At 39.2% G+C, this 20529-nt stretch overlaps 1 protein-coding gene across 1 annotated transcript; it reads left to right on the forward strand.

Annotated features, from left to right (window-relative positions):
- Positions 1-914: 914 nt before the first annotated feature.
- LOC137098432 (MAGUK p55 subfamily member 7-like) lies at positions 915-19784 on the forward strand. Its single transcript, XM_067474656.1, has 19 exons — positions 915-963; positions 1042-1046; positions 1640-1695; positions 1843-1981; positions 2591-2668; positions 4058-4138; positions 6407-6541; positions 8482-8563; positions 8716-8801; positions 9609-9683; positions 10388-10584; positions 10705-10760; positions 11412-11465; positions 13750-13923; positions 15761-15841; positions 15950-16043; positions 16235-16343; positions 16935-17078; positions 17999-19784. Exons 1-19 carry the CDS (start codon positions 915-917, stop codon positions 18227-18229), a joined length of 1926 nt encoding a protein of 641 aa, XP_067330757.1. The 3' UTR covers positions 18230-19784.
- The last annotated feature ends 745 nt before the right edge of the window (positions 19785-20529 follow it).

The raw sequence follows: 20529 nt of genomic DNA on the forward strand, positions 1-20529 counted from the left end.
TTTGTCCTCTAGTCTTTTCTCTGATTTTTTACTCTTTTTTACTCGTTATTCATCAATGGTAGGACCACTGTGCCCCCTATAAACAGTGCAATGAACAGTGCGACATTGCCTTTTGCCTACTAACCTTGTTGTGGTGTGTGTGGAGAAGAGAATCCAGTAGTTTCCCCTTTCAGTAGCTTATGCTACAGTTACAGAAGAGCATTTATTACTACTGCAGCTATATTGTTGCATAAGGTTACAATAAATCATTAGTTTCTCAATTTATCCATAGTTTTTTAAATCCAAATTGATTTATTACATGCAACCAAAACTCAAAATGATTAACAAATGAAAATGATTAAACAACTAGGCTATGAAAAAAGTGTTGCTTAGATAATTTACTGTCAGTCCACGATTTGATTAATCAACAACTTGTTTCAGCTTTACTTGAATATACTATTGTATATTTATATTTTACAAGTGATTCATCTGTTTTACATGCAAACATTAGATTTTGTAATGTAGTGGAATAAAAAGTACATTTACCCCTAAAACATAGTGGCACAAAATACAAAATATCATGAAAGACAATGTAAAATACAAGTACCAAATTCAATGGCTCTAGGCTTCCTATAGTAAAGCTATTTACAATTCACCACAACAGTTAGTGCACTCACCAAATATACTGATTTTATTTCCTCTGTATTTTAAAATTACAATACAGTTCTCTTTCTCTGTGAGCAGTGCAGAGTGAACCGCATGACAGCGGAAAGCCAACTGTTCTAGGCTGACATTCTTTGATTGCTGTATTGACTGCCTGCTGGCTTGATTTAGGTCAGAGCTGACATACACTGAATGGATAAGAGACAAATTCTTTGACAGTCTGGTCAGTCAAACTCCACGCACTCTAGAAGTAGAGCTACTCTTTTGACACTATGTGCTATGGCCGGCCTAAACTGGGCCTGATGAATTGGACAGTCTCTGGTGAGTGCAATTTATGTCAAACCTCTTAAAATATGCCTGAATTAACTGAAACTTGTGTTTTGCACCCCTAACCTGCAGATCAGGTGTGTTAATCCCAACCCCAGTATTATGATATATTGTCAGGTATTGAAACATAAATCAGGTTGAATATTGTCCTCTATCTGTGCTAACTGATTGATTGTTAGGAATTGTGGAGGTTTGCATAACTTGGTTATATGACATCGATGAAATCAGAATAGAGTGTAAAAAATGAGTAAAGAAAAATCTATTTGAACAGGGAGAATCCAGTATTTATCCTCAACTATGAGTTATGTTGTCTTTTGTGTGATGCAGTGTTATTAAAGTACTACTGACCAATCAAGCATGCAAACGTGTAAAAAAAACAAACAAAAAACTTTAATTATTGCTGATTATTCATTGATTTGATCTTTTTTTCACATGGCTGTGTACAACCTATTACTGTCAGATTGAAATTCCTTATACTGGCATTAGGGGGCAGTAATAACGCAGAAGAAGTCTCTTTTATCTTCCATGTCAAAAACATGTAGACAAATTCTTTCCTGTCTGTGATCTTTTCTGTCACATTAGAAACAAAGAAAATTGAACGAAGTATGGATAACCTTTGAGTATGATATATTTTTTAATATTTGTTGAATTTTTGTTTTGTTTTTTTCAGAGTGAAGAGGATACTGAGCCAAACCGTGGTATGTCCATTATAGGTTCGAACGATCTGTGTAACTTGAGCACAATACATTTTTCTTAAAGAAAGATTACAGTAAATCTTTTAAACACTTCCCTGTGGGAGTTTTACATCACATCCTCTATTTAACCTTTGGCATCTCTATTCAAACCACATTCTCTAAAATAATACTGATGCAGGTGGACTGCCCTCCTTCTGCGAGTCTGCAGACTGCTATCATCAGTGATGTCTGGAACAGGGTTTCATACAGACAGAGAGGAGGACTATAGGTTCCTCCACAGCATGTTGATGGAAAAGAAGCTGCACCTGCTCTTTAAGGTGAAGGGAAGTTTACACTATGATCGTGTCTGACGGTTTGCTTCTAGTTCATTAGCAGTGTTAGAAGAAAGTGGTTCAGTTACTTTACTTATGTAATACGGGTTTATACTAGACCACCATATTCTACTGACACAATAATTCCTGAAAGTTGCAGAGTTGTACTGCTGTCTTTTTACATATTAAACTTGATTTTTGTTTAAGGTGCACATTTTAAAATCTGTTACAGTAAATTTAACAGGATAATGTAACGTGTTAAATATTCATCTGTATAGTAATATCAACTAGCAGAAAATTGTACACTAGTACAGTACATAAATAACGGATTAGCTGTTAAAAGTAAATTAAAAGGGTCATAAAAGTACAGTTTCACATAAATTTGTTCACTTAAAATGGTTTGAAATCTGTGTCGGTTGTGTTCTTGTCCTGGTATCACAACACGTTTTTTAATGAAATACATATATCTAATAAGCTTAAATAATTAATCCAGTTGGCTGATTTTCCTCTTTCTTTTTCTTTTGATGAATATAAGTATTAGTTGTAGACGTTTTAACTTCTACTTTACCTTTTTACTGAGAGAGCCTTTATTATGACACTTTTTTGTACTGACAGATCCACGAGAGGCTAAAGCATTTTGAGAGGCGAGGCCCCATCGCTGTCCAAGAGCACGCAGCAAGACTGGCCTCAGATGTAAGTGACTCTCTCCAAACATCTTTTGCAGATACACACCACTGCCGAAGTTAACAATTTGACAGCAGAGGGAATGGTGGAAGATTTTTCATTGTTTAAATTCTCGTCGGTTATATGACGACTTTCATGTCACACACGGGCATGACTTGATTGTACATTTTCCCTATGTGTACTGAATTATGAAACGTTATTTAAAAACTCTGTCATCTCAGATATTATCGCTTGAAACACTTTGTGTTAAAGCAGATATCATTCTGTATCAGTGTAGCAAGAGTTAGGTCACTGAGGACAGTGCCGTGCAAAAGGCTGCTAAAATCATTTTGTGTGTAGTATAAGGTTTCAGGTTGGAGGAATACAATTAATTTCAGATGTAAGATGAAGTGACAGAGTACTCCCACTACAGCTGTGACTCCAAACGGCACAACCAGCCACTATTCCCTTCAGCTTTGGACCATATTTTATACATAAGTGTGCTTCATTCCTTTATTTTTATTTATTCCTCTGTGGTGTCTTTGCTTCATTTTATCATCTCCCACTTTCCTGATTGTTTGTGCCCAGACAAAGTTTAAAACAACGATGTCCTTTTTACACATCTCTACAATACACCTATTATTCCCCTCTCTCTGTATTCTTATTTAACATTTATCTTATTTATCTTACTCCTGTACTCTATGTACTGCAATTTCTGCCATGTTTCCATTCTGCGTATCTACCGTTACCTTCTCCCCCACACTTTTCTTCATCTCCTTCCCATCACTCCATTTGCTTCAGATTTGGTTCGACAGCCACTCTCTGCCTGGCTTAAATCATCAGGACCTACTGGAAGGGCCAAACCGTGGGTCTGTTTCCCCTCAGAGAGGCTTCTGTTTGCTCACAGTGGAAACTAATGACCTTCATGCATTGTGTCTCTGGAGTGTGCCTCGACATCTTGAAGCAGTAGAAGTCATTACAGTAATATGCTTGACAAGACAGGCGACTGCACACAGTCACTCGCCGCCTCTCCACTTGCTGCTGACGGTCAAGGCTGCCTAGTTTTAGTAGTCGCCGCAGCTGTCGTGTGGAGCCTTGAGCATTTAGGAGCTTTTTCCGACGGTGGCTAAAAGACACAAAACCAAAACAGGAACATGGACAAGTCGTTAGCATCCAGCAGGGAAAAGCACCGTCCCAATAGGGTAAACGAGGCCTTAGGTCATAAGAAACAGTGCTGATGTCACTGTCAGTGTAGTTGGAATCAGATGCAAAATGGGTTTCACTGACATTTTTGTCTCTCTGCATGCTTCCCTGTCTGTCTTGGCCAGCACACAACTCAGGCCTTGATATAAATGTATTCCTCTAATTAGCCTATAAAAATACATCCTGTCTTTCCCTCTCTTTTTTCTCTGCTTGCAGTTGGCCAGCGATCTGATATACCAAGGCTGGAGAGAGGAAGTCAAAGAACTGGTTGCCCTTTTAAATAAACCCCTCTTAAAGGTGAAGAGTATTTCCTTCGATGGTGGTGTGTTCCTGTGTTGACCAAAACCCTCCCAAGTCAAGTCTAACAGAATTACAGAATTCCCACACTATTCTTACCAGAAATTGTGCAAAAGCTTGGGACACAAACACTTGTTGGCTTTGTTGCCCAGATTGCACAGATGATTGATATAGTTTACAACTGTGTGCGTGAAGTCACTTAAAAAAAGACAGATCTGTAGTTTCTATATGTGAAAATAAGAGTTTCACTTCTAGAGGTGCCATTATTTGTTCCTTTGGGAGGAGACAGAGTAGCTATTTCACATCCTTTATCTCTACTGCTTATCCTGTTAGAGTTGTAGGGTTACTGGAGCCAACTCAGCAGCCATCAGGTGATGGGCAATGTTCATCCTGGACTGGTTGTAGATATTTTCTGCACGCTATACAAATCTTGCCCTAGATTCATAGGTGGTTTCAATCTTCTCATCTAAAACTAGGCCAAGAAGGCGGTGAATATGGTAAATACGAATATTTACTATGTTAAACTATGATTCTAAGCTGCTTTTTTGTCTTTGTAATATTAGTGCAGAAACATGTACATAAACACGCCTTAAACAGAGCAAGAGTGCAGTAAATGCACTTTGACTGCCTTTTCATTGACATGCCATTTGTGAACCAAAAATCAAGTCCATTCAAATATTTTGTTAATCTAGTGCCCTGATCTGAAAGGTTCATTAACAGTAAAATAAACTCGCTAATGATTAGTGTATTTATACGTTCACTCAGTATTTGTAATTGTAACCTAAGCTCCTAATTTCCATGCAGTCATGCTTCATTTAATCTATACTGAAGATGTTCAGGCATCTGTGCACTGAAGCTTACTCACATCTTAAAAGGCTGACAGCAATTGTCAACTCTTACATGGGTCACAAAAAGTGTCAAATTAATCCAAGTGTAAATTTTATTTAGGCTGATTTCACCTCGTCATTCTGCCCACTGAGAGGTGCTGACATCTATTAACCACGCGAGCACTGAAGCTAATCTACTCCCTAGTTGTGTTTATTAGTGTTCACTCATGTAGAGGCCCAGACTACTCAAATACGTGTTCCCTTATTTCAGATACGCTGACAGTCATATTTCAGAAACTCACACATACATACACACACCGTATGGTTTTCCATTGAGCTACTGAGGTTGTGGCTTTTCTTAATGAGGAGCTGAAGCCAGATGAGAACTAACAAGTTTGTTTAAACAGTCGTAATGACCTGTTTGTTCTTGGCCCCAATGTGGGAGCTCACACATATTTATGAGAGACACCGGGTGTAATATTCTGTAAATGAATGTTTGTTTTTTAAAAGCCTGTCTCTGAGAGCGGCCAGAGACAAATTGCTTAGACAATGGCAGCTTCTGAGCAGAGCAACTGTTGATGGACATGGGGATCAACAAGTAGACTAACTGACAGATGGATGGGCTGATTGTTAAAATGAAGTTGATGAGCAGACGTTTCCCCTCTCCTCATTTTTTTTGATGCAGTCAGTTCTCCTTTCTTTTTTAGGATTGGACGTTGAGCAGGCTCACAGTAAGAGATTGGAAGTTTTAGAAACTATTGTTACTATTGGGTATTGATAGTAACTAATAGAATAATTCACAATTATGCAGTTGAAAAGGAGCATATTCCTAAGCTTTATGACGAGGCAACGTTGCTGATGTGGACGGTTGCTTTTTTTGAGGCCCACTGGCTCGTTGGCATGTTGGCATAGACAAAATTGAAAGTTCACATCCAAAAAGAAAGTATTTGGATTCAGTTGCTGTAGTGAGTGCAGTCAAGTCAGCCAGGTTTGTTATTTTTTTTTTTTCACTTCTTTCACCTTCAATTAGTCAACGGGGAATGGTTGCCTTTTCACTTGAGTACATACCATTTTTTAACCTCACAAAGACCTTTAAAAACCTGTGACAATACGAGCTAGTTTTGGTCTAAACCAGTGTTGGTAAAACTGCATTGACACTGGTTGCTGCATGCTTTCATTTTGACATAAAATGAACAGACTTTTGCAGTGGGACTCTGGAATTTGTTCACTTTGCTGAATCCAACAGCAGCTTGACAGCCAAAACGCCTATTTCCATTTTGTTTGGCATGTACAGCTAGACTTAGACAGGGACATTTTTTCCATACAAAGTGAGATACTTTTAAGGATACTAGTCCCAGTGCCACATCAGCTCACAGTATCGAGAATTCAAAGTGACATGCCTCAGTGTGGAGCAGCCACTGTATTTCTGTTTTCCTCACAGAGTCTCCTGTCTGTCCATGATGCCGTAGCTCAGAGAGACTTTGAGCCAACGCTGCCACCGATACCTGATGGTGTCCTGGAGGAGGAGGAGGATTCAGTCAAAATTGTCAGTCTGGTCAAAACCAAAGAACCCCTGGTCAGTAAAAATGTCTCCATGTTTCAATGTTTAAGGAAAAATATGATTTATCCCCCGTTTTTTTTTTAAATAGTCAACACTTTGGACCATCCACTTATACAGATAGAGCCAGCAGGTGGTTAGTGTAGCTGGGATTTCAGATATAAAGCTATAATGTGAGAATTAGTTCTATAGATGTTGATAAGCAGATTATTTAGGTTAACTGTTTCCCTTTGACTATTCGCCTAAGATAACCACCTGCTGGCTCTGGATGGAAGATTTATTTTACCACACAGCCACAAACATCATGTCAATTTTGTTGTACCAAAAAAGAAAATCTTAACTCTGAAACAACAACTGTGGTTAACTACACAAACGTGTTTCCATGTCGGTCTACCTGCAAGTATGATAATAATGCAGTTATTTAAATGAAGACAAAATCTAGCCGGACAGCTGTGCTTAAAACTATAATTTGTTCAGTCACATGAACTGACAGGCAGTTCAAAGGAATATACATATCCAAGAATTTCGAGGCCGAATTTTCCTCTGGCGAGTGAATTTATGTCATGTTGTCAAAAAGCAAAACAGCTAAGCTCACATGTGCCAAGGTGTCACAGAGCAAAAGCTCTTTGAATAACAGGAAACATAAGAAAAGGTTCCTGCAGAGGCCTGGATCACCTTTGTCTCTGCAGAGGCTGTTGCTCAGTGTCTTCAACCAGGAATTTACGCAGTCAGTTCTTCCACATCTTTCTTTGCCATATATCTGCTGTGACGCACATCATAGCCTAGTTTCAGCATTGTTGAGTGTGTGTGTGTGTGTGTGTGTGTGTGTGTAAGGTGTACAGTGTATGCACTGCAAAAGTATGCCTCTTTAAAGAGTTTTTTGAAACATTTCAAGGGACTGGGATAAATTCTTCCCTGTTTCTGATGTAATTCAGCTTGTTTCAACATCTTTAATCAAAGCTCATTTATTTGATACTACCACAATGATCTGTCTTTTTTCCACCTTGTCCAAGGCATTGTCACTTCTTTCTGAAAGTTTCCTGGATCAAGTGAAACTGGACTGAAAACTAAGATTCAGTCATTACTGCATAATCCACAAAATGTATTATAATTGTAAAAAGTACAGGTTTTTTAAATTTACAATGCGTCTAATTGCATATAGTGATCCACCAGTGCCCGATTTTTCTCTATTTAAGTAGGCCCAGAAGTTCATTACAAATAGCAAAAATGTCCAAAATGCCCTTATATGACAAGTGAAAATTAAAAAAGCCTGGATCCACATGACAAATAACTATTTGTTTTTTAGCCTGGGGCCTTGTTTATCAACCCATATTGAAATCTGTCGACAGGTTAAGGTATCCTGGTACCTAAAACACAAACAAACGGTGCCAAAATCTAAACCCCCATGGACATGATTCTAATGTGTTTCAGGAAAATATGATTTTAGGAGTAAATATGAGAATAATTGACTTAATGGTGAACATTTTTTTGGTGCGTTTAGGCTTGTGTGTATGTGCTAAGGACCAATAATAGAGAACATACTTTTGTATTGATCCCAAAACTAGATTGGCAGGGGACTGACCTCTTTCTGACATGGTCTCTTTGATCGATCCAGCATGTTCCCCTTTTCCAGACAACACCCGAGCGTGAGCTGATTGTAGTCAAATACATGAAATGCTCTTTCCATTGTGATTTGCTCCACATCAATAACATCTGTTGAAAATAATGCTGATTTGGATAACCTTTTCCAGCGCTTTGTGTGTTACATGAAGACAGTCGGCTAAATGGTCCCATCTTGATACAAATAACTTTCGCTGGAATGAGCAGACTGTAAATAAGAAGTTTGTCTGGGCAGTAATAAAACCAACATGTTATTTTCACTCTCTATGGCTTGACCTGTTTGCATCTGCTCGCCTGTTTGTCCATCATCCTTTCATTCGCTAATCACCACCCACAAGGGGGCCACAATTAGGAGGGATAAATCCACAGGGGCTATTGTTGTGGCGAGGATCATGAGAGGAGGTGCAGCTGATAAAAGCGGTAAGCTGATAAGATCTCAGTCGTTACAGTTTCCAATCTACACTTTCCTGTACTTTTATATCAGGTAACATTATGATTGTACATAACAGTTAACATGTTCGGATAAAGAACATGTGGTTCAAATTTCCATATGTATTTCTAATGCTCTGAAGGCCTGATCCATGAAGGAGATGAGCTCAAAGAGGTAAATGGAGTTTCACTGGAGGACAGAAAACCAAAGGAAATCCTTCCTCTTCTGGTTAGTCTCACCTCTGCTGTTCAGTCACATTGTTAGTCTGCGTGTCCTCTCTTTGGATCTCTCCTCTTTGTCTTAACCTTCGAGCTTGTTCCCTGCTGATTGTGGAAATCCTAAAAAGTCTCAGATATGTTTAATTTTGTAAAAGGCTCCATGATTTCCAAAAACAGCTGGCACTGTAGTTTTTCTAAAATGTTACTCAGCCAGAAAACATGTAAAAACCAGATTTTGGAGGAGATAACCTGACAGGGATTAACCCTGGAAACTGGACTACAATGTTTGAAGATTTAGACACATAAAAGCACAAAAACATAATCGAGACTCCCATCGCAAATTGAATAAAATGTAACATATCAATACATGTAAAACCACACAAAAGATCATACATTATTAATACTTACCACAAGTCCGTTCCACAGATTAATGAAAGTGCTGCTGCATTGTATTTGCTGATGATGTGCACATGTGCACTGAGCTGGGGTAGGACAGATTGATTGGTAGGAGGAATTTTTTGAACATCGGGTGAAAACAAACCACCATCGTGCCACCATTCAGCTACTGCAAACAATGTTTTTTACACTTACCATACCTCTTTGTGACCTTTAAACACAATACTTATTATGACAGGATCTCTGTTTTGTCGCTTTCCAAGACAATTATCCTTACTGGCTTTTGGCTGTAGCTAAATATTTATCATAGGCTACTGCACAAACATGATTTTAATTTCCTTGTCTAATGATCTGAAAGTCAAATAAAATAAATGGGTAGTTTCAAAACTACCAAGCTGCTTCATGCTGTCATTTTGCCTAGGCTCAATCTCAGGGTGATATTAAATTCAAGATCATTCCTGCCTGCTACAAGGAAGAAATGTCATCAAACAAGAAGGTACAGTAAATATTATGTACACATCATCTTGTGAAGATTTTCTTTGTTTTTTCTTTGCATGGAGTCTGGCTGTATGGGGGAATCTGTCCACCTGTTTTCAGTGAGAAGAGATAAAGTCAGAAGTATGTTGCAGTAGTTATATTTTGTGGCTTTTGCCACGCTGCTGTGACTACAACAATGTGGGTGTCAACAAGTAAATTCAGAACACACAGGATACGACACTCAGCAACTTCAGTACAATTTACAGCTTTACATACTTCATACAACTGATCCATTATTTCAAACACATCACATGTGTTGGACTGTTTTAGTTCAATTTAACAATAACAATGAATTAGTTGACACCTAATGTGGAAAATTCCCTCTTCCTTTAGAAAGAACTCCAGGACACCACCACCACCACCACCACTACATACACAGTGTGGCTGTTCAAGCTGGAAACAGTTAGAGCAGGGAGCATTTGCAATGGATTAAGTCAAATTATTTTCAATGATTGTGGTCGTTTCTCAAATATGACACCGACATATGTGAATTAACACCAGACAAAGATGTTGTATTCATTGCCAGAGTACAGAAGTAGCTCATAAGGCTGCTGTAGGAAAAAAAAAAGCATGGATAAATAAATCAGTCAATAAAAGGAATGTGTGTTTTTCTTTGTCACTTGTTTTTCTGTTAAAAAAATTCAAATGATTATGTTTCCTCAGCTGTTTGTGAGGGCACTTTTTCACTATGATCCTAATGAGGACCCTGCTGTCCCGTGCAAGAATGCCGCAGTAGCCTTCAACAGGGGCGACATCCTGCAGATTGTCAGCACAGAGGATGATACCTGGTGGCAGGCATGCCACGTCAGAGACGACGCTTCTCAGGCAGGCCTCATCCCCTCACAGCAGCTACATGAAAGGTAGTTTTTTCATGCTTTGACTAACTCGCTTTACCAACAAAACTTTGCCACAAAATACCTGCAAATCATTTTAAGAACCTCTTGTTTTGACTTAGTCTTGTTTTATCTGGCGTCTTATAGGAGAGTTGCACTGCAGCGCCCCAAAGCCCTATTCAAGCCTCGAGTTAAACCACCAGGTGAAGGAATACATTGCCTTTAACACTTTCCAATAAACACATACTGGAAGAGCTTTTTCATTTCAGAGGTGAAAGGCCATGTCTGAAAAGCATGTTCAAGCTCACAGGTGAACTCTGGTGCTATTCTGGTCCACTCACTACTATTGTTTTCTCCACATGCTCCACAGATGAGGATGAAGGTATTGTCTCCTTAAATGTACTTTTGAAAACATACCTGACATCATACATTACACATGTACATTTTAGGTTTCAGTTTGGGTTTTGAAAGGTTTGAGAGTCGGTGTTATCCAAAACTAATATTCCTGTAATGCTCGCCGCTCCATGTTTCCAAAATGGCAAGGATTGTGTGAAATGTTCTTCTGCTGTAACCAACCAGGTTTAAAGTATCTAATAACTGACCTGGCCTCCCACAATGTGCTGTAGGTTTTCACTAGCATTCAGTTTGTAAGACTGTGGTAGTTATTATCATTTCTAAATTGTGGATATCATTTCTAAATAAAACTATTATTAGAATTTCCAAAGCAGAATATTAGGACATTAGGGTTAGAACATATGTTAATACTTTGAGTATAAAATTTCAGAGTAATGCAGATGTCATGCCCTGTGGTTTGTGTTCACTATTTCCTCACTCTTTCCTCACTCTCTTCCTGATTTTTCCAGTCAGGGAGGATGTAGATTACGGAGCTATATCGGGGATCCACATTGGTGAGATGTTTGACTTATTCCAGTTGAATCCCACTGATGCTGGAAAAAGAACCAGTGTGAAAAAACACAATGAAACTCAGGGCAATTGGACATGACAGCTCATAACAACACATAAACATGTACTGTACATAATGAACTTAGCAATGAAAACAGATGGAGAAGAACGAGCGGGGAAAGGAGACTCTAGTTATATTTACAGCACAAACCAGCTCACATGATAATATAGTTTTGTGGTTTGGAGAGTTAAAGGGAAGGACTACAACAGCGACTGTGGTTTTAGCTTTCACATTCATCCCATTTGTCTTGAACTCATGGATGATATGATGTCTGTATTTGTGTGCGTGCATATGAGTAGTGCAGGATGTTAATATGGGGTTGTGCACTTACCGTTGATTGTAAAAAGACTCCTGTGCACAGCTTGGCAATTACACATGTTGCATTATATCACTTCTAAGAGTCATGTGCATTTAATAATGTGAGTTTCATCTTATCTCAGGCCAGGTTCCACCTGAGGACTTGGTTCAGACTCTGTATTTCCTTTTTGTCTCTGGCATATGTAGCCTTATTGATGCTGCAAAACCGAATGACTGCATGGAGTGTAATCCGAGAATGAGTAGTGTGTATAGACAAAGAGTGAAAATAAGAAGCTACTCTGATATGTTGTTCAGTTGTTTGGTTTTTGTGTGTATTTAACAAAACAAGATAAAACAATTTGGACTTGCTGGTTTTTATACAATCAGAGCTATGCCGTAGCAGTTTGACCCGGCCCCTCAGTATTAATGACTTAAGTGACCTGAATGGTAAATGGTAAATAGTCGCTTCTATAGCGCTTTTATCCAAAGCGCTTTTCAATGTAGCTTCCCATTCACCCATTCACACACACACTCACACCGATGGCGGTGGCTGCCATGCAAGGTGCTCACCTGACCCACCGAGAGCAACTTGGGGTTCAGTCTCTTGCCCAAGGACACTTCGACTTGTAGCCGGGAGCAGGGATTGAATCACTGACCCTGTGGTCCATGGTCAACTGCCTTACCAACTGAGCTACAGCCATGGTAGCTCAGAATGGTCTCACTGTGTTTATGGTAGGCTGTGGGTTCACTCCTTTGAACTGCAGATACCAATTTTTTTATCTTTTATATCATTTCTAGTCATACTTCGACAAATGTTCTGTTCTTTGGGCTGAGAGCATTTTCAGTAACAGATGAGCATTTCACTGCCAACATTGCTTCAGATTGACCATTACAAAATGTTTTCCCCTAGACTTTATTTCACTCTAGGAAATAAGATTTCTTTTATGCTGCATAACATTGGTTTCATACAATATGTACTGTTTTACCTTTTCCCATTTGAGTGAAATCATCAGTTTAAAGGCCATGTAAACAAAAGTTTAAAATCTCTACTCGTAGTGCCATGTTTCTTAGAATGAAGCCTGGAGAGGAAATGAACAGATATGCTTACAAAGTGAAATTACAGCTGACGTCAAAGCAAGCCTGGCTCCATCACTTAGCAGCAGTTAACATCATGAAAGTGAGTGAGCCTGCCAAGCCAGGCCAGACCACAGTCGCATGGCAGACGCTGGAAGTCAGACGGTCTACAAGGCACGCGTGACAGACTGAGTTGTTGTTCTCTTGCCTGAGATTTGTGCTGTTCAGGATCGTGCAGTACACCAGTTTTTGGGTGGTTGTGTTGACAGTTTTATATACAGTGTTGTTCGATTCTGCCAGTCATTAGCTCTCGTTTTGTCATTTTCCTTGTTGTTGTCAATATTTGACAGCAGTAGTTATCAAACGTAAAATGGATGGTGAGTCATGGAAGACAAGTAAGTCCGGAATAAATCAATGCCTAGAGAACTCACCAGTATCCAACGTTATGAGGTCATTTTAAATGAATTCATCGTAATAAATAACAGCATCCTGATGGATTAATAGTTGTAGCTTTCCTGTGTGAGACAACGGTTGGTCTTTCTCATGTCTGGTAATGGAGAACCCACAGTGAATTGTCACCAGACTCTGCTCCCATTATCTCTCTTATAGTTTTTGCTGCTCTCTCATCAACTTTCATTAAAAACCTACTTTTTAGCAATAGGAGAGCATTCGGCAGCTAACAAACTATGTACTCTGATACTAAAAGCAGAAATAATCCATAGCTAATATTGGACTTATATTCACCAAGTAGTCAAATAAATGCTAATGGTTATCCCTAATAAACTTACACTTTAACTTAATCTTTAATAAACAAACACTAACAGTCTAAAACTAAGGGCCCTCTCTCTCTTTACCAGCTGGTTTAAGAAGGAGTTTTCGACTTGGCAGAAAAAGCCGTTGGGCCAGAGAAGCGACTCGGTCCAGGAGGTGGAGTGCAGGGGTACAGGGGTCAGTTTGTACTCTTACCTATATCGAGGTGATGCCCTATCACAGAAGCCCTAAGGACAGACAACGTTTGGTTGTCCTGGTTGGTACGTATGAGCTAACCATAAAGCTGTTTAAAAATACAAATACATTTCACATAAGTTACAGTCTTACGTAAATTACTTTATTTTTATATACATCAGCACCAAAACAGTCTCCAATGCAATGAGAAATCTGTGTGATATAATGTAAACATTAGATTTAGATACTGTGACATTGCTAGATACAAAGATTATAACATGGGGTATAACTGGGGTGATATATACTATACACTATTGCAAATTGCAGTCACTTGGGTTCTGTTTTATATTATTCCTTTCCTTTCTTTTTTCTTTTTTTTTTTTGGTTCCATACAAAATAATGTTATCCCGTTCACTAAAATGACAGTATTGTTGAAGCTGTTGTTGATCAAAAGAAAAAGCAAAGCATTGATGAAGATTTATGTTCCAACTCTTGAGTGCAAGAACAATCGTTTCCTATCAGAACCAAGTAAACACTGTCACAAAACCCCAGGTCAGACTCTATTGGGTTCTCTTATGTTACCTAGTGGCCCACCCCAAATTCAGTTCTCTGCCAATCCTGCAGGCCTGCTCTATGTATTTTTGAGCTATATCTCTCCCCAGAGAATTTTACATTGAGCCGCACCGAAGGTCTTTTTAATGTCATAATATGATACAACTGTAGGTCACCTGTGACAGAGCAAAAAAGAAGAAATGAGAAAAGAGGAAAATAAATTAAAAGTGGAAGGTAGAGAGGAAAGAAACACAGTGGATTGAAGAGGTGCAAAACTAGATAGAGAAGAAATAAATGATTGATGAATGGAGAGAAAGGGATGAGTGGATTGTGAATAAGATCCCTCATAATGTTAGCCAAGTGCTCCATCATCAAACTGGAACAGTTAAGACAGCTTGGATTTAGATTTAGACCTCTTTAATTGAGTTGGAGCAAACCCTGACTCTGGATTACGTTTTACTGTCTGCATTGAAGGCTCTTCATTGACCGGAGGTCATCATTGAGAATATATAGCTTATTGGCAATGAGAGTTATAGTCAGATAAACCAAAACCTGGATCTCTAAAACAGGACCAGCTGGATAATATTTGACCAGGTTGGAAATCTTTCCTTTCTTGTTTGTACTGCACACAAACGGTGAATGAAACAATGGGCCGTTATGTCCGAGGAAGGTTGGTGAAAGTGACTGTCAGCCACTTCAAGGCCAACAGATCATGTAACCTTTGAAAAGAAAAGAAAAGAAACTATCAACGGAGCCTGATGATGCTCCTCTCCAGCTATGTGGAGCAGCTGTGAAAAACATTATCAGTGTAAGAGCAGAGAGTCTATAAACTTGATATTTTGTAATGTATTGAGCTCATGCAAGGCAGTGATGGAAAAGGCAGGTATGTCAGGAATCCTACTTTCAGACAAGCGCTCCATTAGTCTGATGCAACCCGGGGCTGGAGAGAGTAGAAGAAAATCCCAGATGCTACTGTATGTGTGCGTGTGTGCGTGTGTGTGTGTGTATGTGTGTATGAATGTGCTTCATCCTGTGCATCCTACACTATAGTGACACTGATACTGTGTGACTTTGCAGATGTCACATTTAAATGTGATGCTATGGATTTTCCAGAGGGTATAGAAACATTGGATAGAGAGACACGAGTGCAAAAAAAAAAAAGAGCGAGGCTGGTTGGATAGTCATTTTCAGACTGAAATCAGAGCTGTGTCTGTCTGACTCGTTCCTTCTCTAATGATAAAGACAGATGTGTCACCAGATCACTGAGTCTATTTGATGCTGGACTTGTCGTGAGGAAAACATTAGTACACTCTGAATATTTGGGAATGAATACTCACATACAGAACACAGTGTTTTGATCTTTATCTTGAGGGCCCAGCGGCGTTGGTGTTAATGAACTGAAGAGGAGGCTCCTGATCTCCAACCCTGACCACTATGGCGTCACAGTACCGCGTAAGACAGACATCTTCCAATTTAATAAGGGTTACCTTTACCTCCTGCGTGCCAAATGTTCTCATCGCACCTTTTCTTAAGCCAACTTCCCACCCTGTTTTCTTGCAGACACCACACGTGAGAAAAGAAGGCAGGAAAATGAAGGAGTGGATTACCATTTTGTATCAGTACACACATTTGAAGGGGGCATTCTCAACCATAGGTACTATATGTAGAAGTATCACTGTTGAGGTTTTCCCTTCTTGTGTTTGAATGAACCCCTATTGTTTTTTGTTCTCTCACTCCTCCTCTGACTTTCTATGACAGTGATGTCTATCATTTCTACTGCTGTCTGATTACCATTTAATGCTGTCTTTCCTGTCTGCTTTTGCCCCCGTTTCTGTCTCTCTGTAGATTTATAGAATATGGGATGTATAAAGGACATTATTATGGAACAAGCCTCGACTCTGTTCACCAAGTGATGGCTGAGGGCAAGGTGTGCCTGCTGGATGTGCATCCTAGTGTGAGTTTTAGGCCATCAAATACAAACTACGTCCAAGAAGATGACTGTTTTTGAGCCAGAGCAATTTATGTGTCTGTTCTGAATCATTCACAGCGGTGCTTCATACTAACACAAAAAATGTTAATTGTGATGATTGCCTTTTCAGAAAGGAGAGTTTTTCATCATATGACCTCTTAATGTTTGAAAAATATGTTTCCAAGGTCCCATGTGTCACCATTATACTGTAGGGTTTAGTTCCTGGCAGTGGTGCCTCTTGTTTGGCTCTGCACTCCATCGCTGGTGGGAAGCCAGTGATGGATCACATGTTACAGAACTAGTTTGTCAGGGTGTTTTTGCAGGGAAGGGATAGCGTGAAGCACCACATGTGTTATGACCTGTCAATTAAAGTCTTTGATAACAAATAGATACTGTTGACTTCATGTGTATCAGAACATGCACAAACTTGCGTTGAGCCAAATACTGATTGAACCAATTGGCCATTCTTTTGAAATGTTGGATGGATTATTCCTCCCTAATGTGTGTGAACTCACTGCATTATAAAGACTGCTGTCACCTAACACTTCCTCCTTTTTTTGTTTTTTGTCAACACAGAAAATAAAGCACGTGTACACATCTGAATTCAGACCCTACGTGGTGTTTGTGAAGCCACCGCAAATCGAGGAGCTACGGCTCACCAGACGCAGAGCTAAATTCATCTGTGACGAAGACGACACAAACCTAGTCAGGATCTTTTCTGTAAGACAAACTATGAACCAAACACACAAAACACATTTTCCACGAGGGAACATGTGTGAAGCCAGGTGTAACATGCAGGCCAGGTCAGCGAGAGGTCAAACATCACCAGACTTTCTTACACGTGCACACACCATGTCTTACACATGGCTCATTCTGTGCTTTGCATTTAAGAGATGTTTAACAGAAACGAGAGTTACAAGGCTACAGGGTGGGTGGCTTTTTGTTCCATCACTAGTGTGACTAGTGACTAAACTTCCTCCTGAAGATGAAGGGTTACAACTTGCGACTATACATGTCTATACTGAAAAGAAGTAGCCAACGAGTGAGGACTTCATATTTTAGGTTGCTCCGTTGGGCTTGTACTCACATGCTTCAGTGTCATGTATATTTGATGGTACATGTGTTTTTTAGACAGGGCAAAAAGATGCTGGGTCACTTTCATAATCCTTCCTATTCACTTTTTGACCCTGACTCAGGTTGTATTTAGTAAACCAACATGGTCAAACAACTGTGCTGCAGTGTGCAACATGAAGTTTGTATAGAGTTAAGCAATGCAGGCTGTACAGAGGTCAGGCATATCCTTTTCTCTTAGCGTATGATGTGTCATGCCATGGTCAGTACAATTCAGTGTTAATGCGGGACCTTCTTCTATCCTGTATGTTATTAATTATTAGAAATATTGGAGGATCTTTCTGTCACCATGTGGCCAGGATTCACATTAGCTGGGTTTTTACTTTAGCAATAAATCAACAGCAGTGGAATAGAAGAAAGATAACACAGTCAATTCTCTTGCTTTTCTTGATGGAAACAGAGACACCACTCAAACCATGTTTTTCCATCTGAATGCTATACCACATTTACCAAAAGCTTTTAAAGACTAAATATAGCACTCTTTCTGGTAATGTGTTCTTGGTTCACAGGAGGAGGATTTTGAGGACATGATTGACTTGGCTGAAACCATGGAGAATCAGTACGGTCACCTGTTTGACAAAGTGATTGTTAACGGCGATATCGCTGTGGTTTTCAGAGAGTTGAAAGCAGACCTTGAGAAGATAGCAGAGGCAGACATCCAGTGGATTCCAGCAGAGTGGAGTTGCTCCTCGCCAACAAAAGCAAGGAGAAGCTGTGGCTATTTAACTGGTTGGATCTAAGGCTCTGAAGGTTCCTCAGGTTAAGTTTTTGCGTCGTCAAAAAAAGCTGTTTTTAATTATGGTTTGGAGAGAATTGAGTGGATTATACCAACTAAATGTTTTTTTTTTTCATAGAGCACAAGGAAAAGAAAATATATGGAGAATTGAATTTAGCATCTTGAACCTTTTACATTTTTCTCATATTTACAATATTTTCCATTTGTAACTAGTCCTGTGATTAGCAGTTTTCCATAGTGTCCCTTAGTGTGTATCTAATTAGCCAAACAGACTCTCTCTCTCTCTTTCTTTCTCTCTCTTTTTCTGTCTGTCTGTTTCTGTCTGTCTCTGAGCCAGTTTTTCTGTTGGCATTTGGCTGAAATAAGCTTGCAGGATGAAAAAGGAAAAAAAAAGGAAACTCTCCAGAGCTTGTGGCTGGGTGTAATCCTTCCCTGCCAAGTAGCAAACATCAGCATGTAATTATTCTGACAGCTGCTGCACTTCAATTAACTGTAATGTACACCAGTGAAATATTATTAGTAGCAGCCAGCGAGACGTTTTGCCAACAATATGCTGTAGAAAATGGCGACAAACAAGATAACAGTTGGTTAAACAGTGTAGATGAAAGAAAATGAAAACTCTGTGTATATTGTGAAGTTGGGGCCAGTTACAATCACTGTAGTAGACACTGCAGTACCTTGGCTGTTAAAAGGTATAAATTTGTGTATTTTTAGGCACACTGAACATCAACTTCATTACCCAACCCTGTGAAATTGTTACACAAAAACATACTGAGACAATTAAATATAATTGTCAGTGATTTATCATTTGTGACAGTCCATTAACAAATACTCATATTTGAGCTCCACAGCTGCCTGTTGTGTGCAAATTCTTCGTTTCTCTTTCACACAAGCTGCTTAAGCTGATTTTTTTCATGGCTGCATTCCTCTACATTTGTGGTATTTCCTTCCTCTTTCTTTCTTTTTTTTTTTTTTGGATGTTGTGCTCAATTGGGTGTGAAGGAGTGTTAATGTGTCTATCATGTTGTGTTTGAGAGAAAGAGGGAGCTGCATGATGTGGGGAGATGGTAATGGCTTTCAAGGGAGTCGGACCTTTGCAGATATATGGAGAGAAAGTTATGAGTACACATTAAAGCTTACTGTAAAAGCAAACTGAGGCTTGACATGTGGGATTAGGCTGCAGGGATACAGAGCACACCATCAAGTCTTATTTATTTTACTTTGCGGGCCTATTGTCAGTGTTGCACATGTAACACAAATGAGAAGTCAGTTTTTGCGACAAACTCATTGGTTCGTCTAAATGTCTCCTGGTCACCAAATCGTACAAACAAGGCTGTCAGGAGACCAGTCACACTTCTGCCAGGCCTAAAGTCCAACCTCAGCCAAAGCGTGGCAGTATAATTTCATCCCACCACTGAGAATCTGCAGGCACCCTCTGAGATCATAACAATGCCATTAAAGACAGTGGCAGGATCCAATGAAAACCTACCGTTTTATGTTCAGTGCAGCTCCCACTTCAAGCATTACACAGAAGTATGATGTCAATTGGTCCCGGATAATTTGGCTCAATCATGTAAATGTCTATTCAAAGTATGTAAAAATAAATATTACTGCTGTCAAACAATATCGGCATCCTTGCATGAGATCTTTATATGTTTAAATAGCCATGCTGAAATGGTGTAGGATAAATGATATGGTACTTCATTACAGAAAATATAAAGTAAACCAGGAAGGGAAAAAGGTTTTCAGTTGATTACACAGCACAGAAATAAAAGGAGTCATCTACTGGATGCTATTTGTTCACACTAAACATTTAAAAGCAGGAATAATTCAGTCATCCCTTACAAAAAATTAGTAAAATAATAAAATGCATACTTTCTTAGGTCAGTCCACTCGGGCATTTTGTTGCATCAGTGGCTAATGTTATCAAACTATAGCCGTGGAACTGACTTTACTGACTTTACTGACTTTACTTTCAATAATTGTTCATCTATTAACCATGACAGGGGGAAACGTCAATGGTTTCAATACGAATGGACCTGTAGCGTGAAACTGACAGTCCAACTTTAGTTGCCTTTGGTAACTGTGCTAACCTGTTCTCCAGCAGTTAACCTCAGAGGATTAGATCAAAACCTGTCAGCAGCCCAAATGAGCATTTAAATCAGTAGAAGAACTCCTTCATTTCCTACAGGATCATGACATGGAAAAGATAGTTTACAATAAAGAGTCAAGTAATAAAGAGCAATAGATATTTTTAAAGAGGATTTTTATGAGTCACTCTGGTGTTAAAGGGGATTTTCTAAT

The sequence above is a fragment of the Channa argus genome, chromosome 14 (genome assembly GCF_033026475.1).
Source record: "Channa argus isolate prfri chromosome 14, Channa argus male v1.0, whole genome shotgun sequence".
NCBI lineage: Eukaryota > Metazoa > Chordata > Actinopteri > Anabantiformes > Channidae > Channa > Channa argus.